The following is a 6,604-nucleotide window of genomic DNA, read 5'->3' as shown; positions in this document are numbered from 1 at the left end:
AAATTTCACCCCTTGACTCTACAGAGGATTGCAACAAAAATATCTTACTTCTTTCATTGAATGGTAGTTTTCATAATACGATGAAGAACTGCGTGGGTTGACTGTGTCATTGACAGTCTGTTTTTCAATAAGTCCTTGAACATTTTCCATTGAGACTCTGAATAACAAAGAAAGAGCACAACCTCCTGTTAAATAAATGACAAACAACTTTACAGAAACATTCATGACAACAAATAAAAAATACATACTTGTGTTGGATGGTCAGTTGCCTTAACTGAGCTTTTATGCTATTTATGCTGGATGCTCTGACATAGAAATGGACTTCTCTGTCCTTCTTGATGTTTTCAACCACAACAGGTTGCCAGAGAATGACCTGCAAAGTTTCCGAAAACATTTTTTTTTTTTTTACCGAGGAAAGAAAAAATGCTCTTATTAACATTTAATAAGTATTTTGAAAATAATCAAAGCATATGTTTTCAATTTAAGAGACCACTTGTAACAAGCAGTTTAATGTTCCCTGTGTTGTGTTATAACATTCTGCTACTGCTGGAAATGAAACGTGTGTATTTAAGAAGTGTTTATAATGACTTCTGCACATAAATTCATAAATCAAGAACAAAGACAGGAACATAACATTTTCTGAGGTAGAATTTCTAGTATAATAGATATGTTTAGCTGGTTGTTATGTTATATGCTTTCAAGTCTGCTGAGAGTTATTTTCCCTGAGGGTATTTGGAGAATTAATGAAGATCAGACCAGTCTTTGTAGTTATTGTATTCGCTGATGACTTTGATCAGGGAGGAGATAAATGCCAGAAGGGGTTTAAATATAAGTCAAGTTGAAGCAGCAATACAGAGATTAGAAATGGGAGGAAAATAAGAAAATGAGATTCTTCTTGGTAAAATTAAATCTTTTACAATAGTAAGAACAGAAACCAACATATTCAATAAAAGACTGAAACTTTAGAACCAATAATACCAAAAGATCTAGGGGTGACAGTAAGCAGAAAATTAGGCATGAATTTACAATGTGAAAAAGGTCAACATAATTCTTGGATGCATTCTTGAAGACATACAGCATGGAGTTGCCAGACAATAGGGTTTATTTTTTTCCTTTCTGGTGTAGTTGCACCAGGAATATTACATTCAACTTAGGGTGCCACGTTTCCAGGCATGTATCAGCTGTCAGCTGTTTACTCACTCATTTCTCAGAGCGAATATGTCTGCAAAATCATACAGAAAACTCATCTGTGCTTTTAATCAAGACTTTGGGACAATAAATGGTAAAACGTTTGGCCACTGGGTATATTACTGCAATGTGCTATACAAATGGCTGAGCTAGTCTCAGTGTAGCCATCTCAGACATTATTGGCAGGGTAGTGACAGCATCACATGGCTCAGCATTGTTTGGAAAACCCATCCAAGAAGCAAGCTGGATGCTTAGCTCCCCAGCACCGATTTCCCTGTTGCCCTGGCTAGCCTGCTGTCTGCACTGATGTGCACCAGTTCAGATTCAGTTTCTCTTTGGTGTAGGCATTCTTTGAATTGAGAGTAAGGAAAACTAAAGAACTCTGGATTGACACAGCTGAGGTGGCAGAGGAGCAATGAATGGGGGTAAATGGGAAACTTTGATAATGCATATGATTATTGATCTCTCTACACATCATCAGCAATGGTCAATACTGCCCCAGGGGCAGCTACGAAAGACTGTTGTAGGTGTTCCTGCGTCTGGGTCTTCTGATGGATGCTACATGCAATGCGTGTGCTGTAGGAACAAAGCATTTCCTTTGTTTTAGGTTTTTGCTTTCCAACTTTTGCAGCAGTAGCACCTATAATTAGCCTGATAATTCTTCTTGTAAGATGCTAATTTTCAATTGCTGCTTTTTTGCTAGATTTTAACCATTAAAATTTATTGCGAGGTACTGTTTGTGTCTTCCCTTTCCCTTTCCCTTTCCCTTTCCCTCTCCCATTCCCTTTCCCTTTTCTTCTTATAACTTGAGCAATTTATAGCCACGGAAAAAAAATGGCCAATTTATAACCCTTGAAAAATGTTCAGTTTGCATATTCACATAAGTGACTTAGTAGAAACCACCGCACGCTCTCTCTGCACTGAATGTACTGCAGTTGTTCTTCATGACTTCTTGAGGCTCCTGTGTACAAGAAAGTGAAGAGTGACAGTGGTGAGGAAAAGATGGAGGAGGGGAGATTTATTTTGGTACAGCAAAGGAGATGGATATGTGAGTTGACTTGTGGAGGTAGAAAAGTGGAAGGAAGGTTATCAAGGTTTGTAAGAACTGAAGGGAAGGATCAGAAGATGCTAGTAGGGACAGCAGAAGACTAATAGGATTTTGGGATGGGCATAAAATGAATAGGAGCCAAGACAGAGAAGGACTGGGCATAGGCACCATTAAAAGCTCTCAGTCATCTGAGACACATCCGCCATCATCCTGTAAAGTATGTTGGTCGAGGGAATGGTTACACCCTTGTTGCAGTGTTGGCTTTGAACCGGGAGGGTGTGATTGGGCAAATGCTTTTGAAGAGGAAGAGATGCCTCATTTTAATTAAATACTCTGTTCTTTAATGAAAGATAGAAGTAATAAAAAAAAGTATTGCTTAAGAGATTTTTATCTTCTAAATGCCGCTTTAAGAAAAATACCACAAAAATCCAGCCCTGATCTTCAAAGCTGTGCAAGTCATATAGGTCAAGATTGCATTGATCTAAAGTGCTGATGTTCCCTAGCAAATGTATTTCTACTTATTGTGTGTTGGTGCTTTGCCAATTTTGCAGTGTCTTAATACACAAAATCAATTGCAGACATCTGAGGTCTGATATAATGCACTACTATAACATTATGAAGGAGGAGTCCCCTCATGTAAACCAGAATGTAGCGGAGCAATGAAAACCAAGCATTTTCTGAGCTGCTGTATTAGGACAAATGAATGAAAGTGGGCTAAATCCTTCTCGGGTGGTGGTGTGGGACAGTATTAGTGCACTTTGGGGAAGAATTTGGCCTAGAGAGACAGAGGGATCTGTTTACCTCAGTGGTGTTCAGTAAATCCTGAAGGGCTTCAACCTGTTTGTCTGTTTGTGGGAGAGCCCACAAAACTCCGTCTCTGAAAAACAAGGGTATTTAGGTAAAGCACAGGTACTTGGAACTACTCTAGGTCACGCAAAAGTAGAGAAGCAGGCTTGGCCTTTCTCGTCTTCCCTGGCTTGGCTGCCATGAACTTGAAGAAGATTCAATAGTGAAGATGCTGAGCCCCGTTCCAGCCTCTGCTTCTGCCAATCAGTAAAATCCATGAAAGAGGTGTTGCAGGGCTTTTTTAGCCAATGTCTACTGCTGGACTCTGAGATCGCTCCTGGGAGCTGGCACCAGCACAACAATAACCAGCCCCAGCTAATCCGGAGTGCAGCAGCACCAATACAAAACTAGCCTAGACCAGGAAGGCAACTCTCCCGTTCTCCCCTGAGTTTCTTGGTCTCAGTCACTGTTCAGCAGAGACTTGAGCCCTCCCAGTCTGGCAAAAGGTATCCCAGTTTGGCAAAAGCCAAACATGATGTTTTGTAGATGTGCAGGGGCTACTACCATTGTCATTCCTACTCCAGTCCAGTTTTTCTGATCTCCTCATTTTTGTCCCTCTGCCAGGTATGGTTTCAGTTGGTCTATAGAACTGTCTTCCCTCTCTTTGCCTGGTAACTTATATTCCCCTTCTACTTGAAACCCATGGTCCGGACACGCTGTACATGAGATGGCGCTTCCCAGCTACTCCATGCCTGACCCCACCATCTGTGACAGAAGTGAAATTCACTTTCTGGAAAGAAAAAATACCAGTTTGCATTGTAAATCCAGCCCTGATCTTCAGTGCCCTGCAAGCCATGTAGTTCAAAATTGCATTGGATAGATAATTAAAATAACCTGTGTGTGTAGAAGGAGGAGACTCGGGGGAATGTCAGACCCCTATTTCCATTTTCTGGGCTGGGGTGGCTCTCAGCCCTCTAATTGTGTGGAGTTGGTGGCAGTGCATAAACCAGGCACTGTGGAAGTCCCTGCCAGCCCTATCTGCAAAGACTGTTCTGAAAAAAAAACAGGCAAGGCTCTCAAAACTAGTGTTTTCAAGCTGCATAACATGATTGTCACAACTTCTTGTTGTGACTGATTTCGAGCAGAGACCTGACAGCATTTGGCAACCAGGTGATTCATCTTTTCTACTTTTAGCCAGGGTCCAAGCAATCACTGTTGTTTCTCATGCAGAACCAACAATACGCCAGCCCTATTTTTGCCTCCACCATCATTTGACAGAGCATCAAAAAGCAATCAGGGATAGGCAGGGTTGGCAGTTTGCCTATTTCTTTAGGCAAGTGCACTCCAAAGCGTGTGTTTGGGGCTACTTTAAAAGTGAATTTGTCTTCTCGTATCTGGGGAAGTCTTTTCACAGGGGAGACCAGAAAAGGGCTGCTGCACCTGGTTTTGTCCTACGATTCCCACAGCCTGAGAGTACCATAATGAGGAAGCTGGTATGTACCTGTACCCCACCATTTGTCGCACAAATATTTCAGCTGAGTGTGGTAAGTACTGGACAGGTGGTAGCTAGCAGCGATTCCTCTATAGCTGTCGTTGGTAGGACCTGAATACACTGAACAAGCTGATCAAAGTTCTGCCCTTGCTCTTGTAGTCATGTTTAACATGGGGAGTATTAACAGCTGAAATTGTAGTCATTGGGCTTCTCGGTTCCTCTGCTTCGATTTGGCATTATACCCTCTTTCATCTGTCTTCTGCCCCACTCCTGTTAGAAAACACCCAGACAAAAGCTCTAATTATTGCCTTTATACTAATCTTAGAAACATCCCTTCACCTCCACCTTCCTTGCCCTGCCTGCTGCCCTGGTACAGCTGGACATGTTCATCTTGAAGACACCTCTTTCACTCTCTGTCCTTATGCCCTGCTTCTCTGGTTGCTCTTTGAGTTTGTCCTTAAGAGGATCCCTCTCGTTCCCCTCCTCCAACTTTCTGCCAGGGTCCCACTGGACTCTGTCACTGTTCCGCATCTGTTTTTCCACTTCCTTTTACTTCTGGGTAGGTAGAAGTCCAGCTGCCATCCCCACACTACAATGCTCAGGTCTTATGTAGCTATGACAGAGTGAGTGGGATGCATTACAGTTCATTTCAGATGGTTTTGATATCTTCATCTGAGCTAGTCACTCTCTTAATAAAGAAACAGGCACTTTAAGGGTCTGGTTAACCTGAGCTAATTTAGATGTGTGTGCTAAACTGGAATGAATTATAACCTAAATACACATATTTTTCTCCACTAGCTGTACAGGGAGGTGAAGGGGACTTATTCCTATGCAGAACTGTGTAGAAATCCCATATAGTCAGATGAAACCCATCCAGGGGCCCTGGCCACCATCTCACAGATAGACATAAATCAGTGCCAGCTCTCTGCAGGCATCTCAGTCTCTTCATCCCTCCTCTCCATTGCATTTCTCAGTCACTAGGAAGGCCGTCAGCATCACATATCACACAGTCCCACAAAAACAAGGCATCAGCATGGCTGTGTCTCTCTGTCGTCATAGCCTGGCTTCATTTAAACCTCGCATGTTCTTTCTGACTAACATCTCCAGAAGAGAGGCCTCCCGACTTGTCTCCAGCTGAATGTCTTACCCTGGCTCTAGCAGGTAGTGTCACTAGAGGAGTGCTGCCAGCATCTTCTCCTGTTCTCCTGGACCATGTAACCTGTTTGTCTGCCTGGAGCACAGATGTCTGCCTGTGGGCTCTCCTTTCTCCCACCTTTCTGGCTCTCAAACAGCCTCCAGCCTTGGAGGCTGCACTTCCCTACAAGTGAGTTAGGTGTCTTTCCAGGGTTATCAGCTCTTTCACAAGTCTCACAATGTTCGGTATTTTTCTTAGAAGTCCAGATGCAGTAATCACACTATAACCTTGCAAAGGGAAGCTTTAATACATGACTAAATCCTCCAACGCTAGCACTCAAATAAAAGTAAAAAGTCAGATATAATATATCACCTTTAAAATCTCATTATTTTAGCCATTTTCATAACTGGGGCTGGGAGGGTTAGACTCATGCTTTCCAGTGGGAAATGCCATATGCTTCTGTAAGGGTCAGATATTCAGTGTTTTATTTAAACATGAAATAAATGAACCTTCGAGTAGCACAGAGCAATATTGCTCCACTGAATTCACCTAAAACCATGTTTAACTGTCCCCATACTTTAACCCTCATGCCTCCATAGCGATCCACAACAAAATATGATTGCAACACAAATGGAGACGAAAGATTCTCTTTTTAAGGCATGAACTCAAGAAGTGTTCACCTCTCACAGGTCTGCCCACTGGCTTGTGGTGTGGAGTCACAGAAGGCTGTGAGACATAATTCACTATTATTTGTGTAGGTATTTCAGTCCTGGGAGCAGGCTGTGTTTAATCGTGATTCCTATAGCTTGTTCATCTTGCTTAATGTCACCACATGAGGGGCTTATCCTTTTAGGTCTACCTATTAAAACATTTCAGGTTTTTAAAACAGCTGTACATGTAGAAAATAAATGCACTTTGGCTGTCTTCATCTCTGACATATGTTCTCATGTTTTAA

At 42.2% G+C, this 6,604-nt stretch overlaps 1 protein-coding gene across 1 annotated transcript in view; it reads right to left on the bottom strand.

Moving 5' to 3' along the window:
* CPB2 (carboxypeptidase B2 (plasma)) overlaps nucleotides 1-6,604 on the bottom strand; it is an 18,500-nt gene that overhangs the window by 11,239 nt on the left and 657 nt on the right. The window contains exons 2-4 of the mRNA XM_009322849.1: nucleotides 3,038-3,113; nucleotides 249-373; nucleotides 49-157 (exon numbers count right to left, since the gene is read on the bottom strand). Coding sequence (XP_009321124.1) covers nucleotides 49-157; nucleotides 249-373; nucleotides 3,038-3,113 — 310 coding nt within the window. The remainder of the gene's footprint in view (nucleotides 1-48; nucleotides 158-248; nucleotides 374-3,037; nucleotides 3,114-6,604) is intronic.

Source organism: Pygoscelis adeliae, unplaced genomic scaffold (assembly GCF_000699105.1).
Source record: "Pygoscelis adeliae isolate BGI_AS28 unplaced genomic scaffold, ASM69910v1 Scaffold74, whole genome shotgun sequence".
NCBI lineage: Eukaryota > Metazoa > Chordata > Aves > Sphenisciformes > Spheniscidae > Pygoscelis > Pygoscelis adeliae.
Note: the sequence above shows the minus strand (reverse complement) of the source record. Positions and strands in the feature narration are given on the sequence as shown.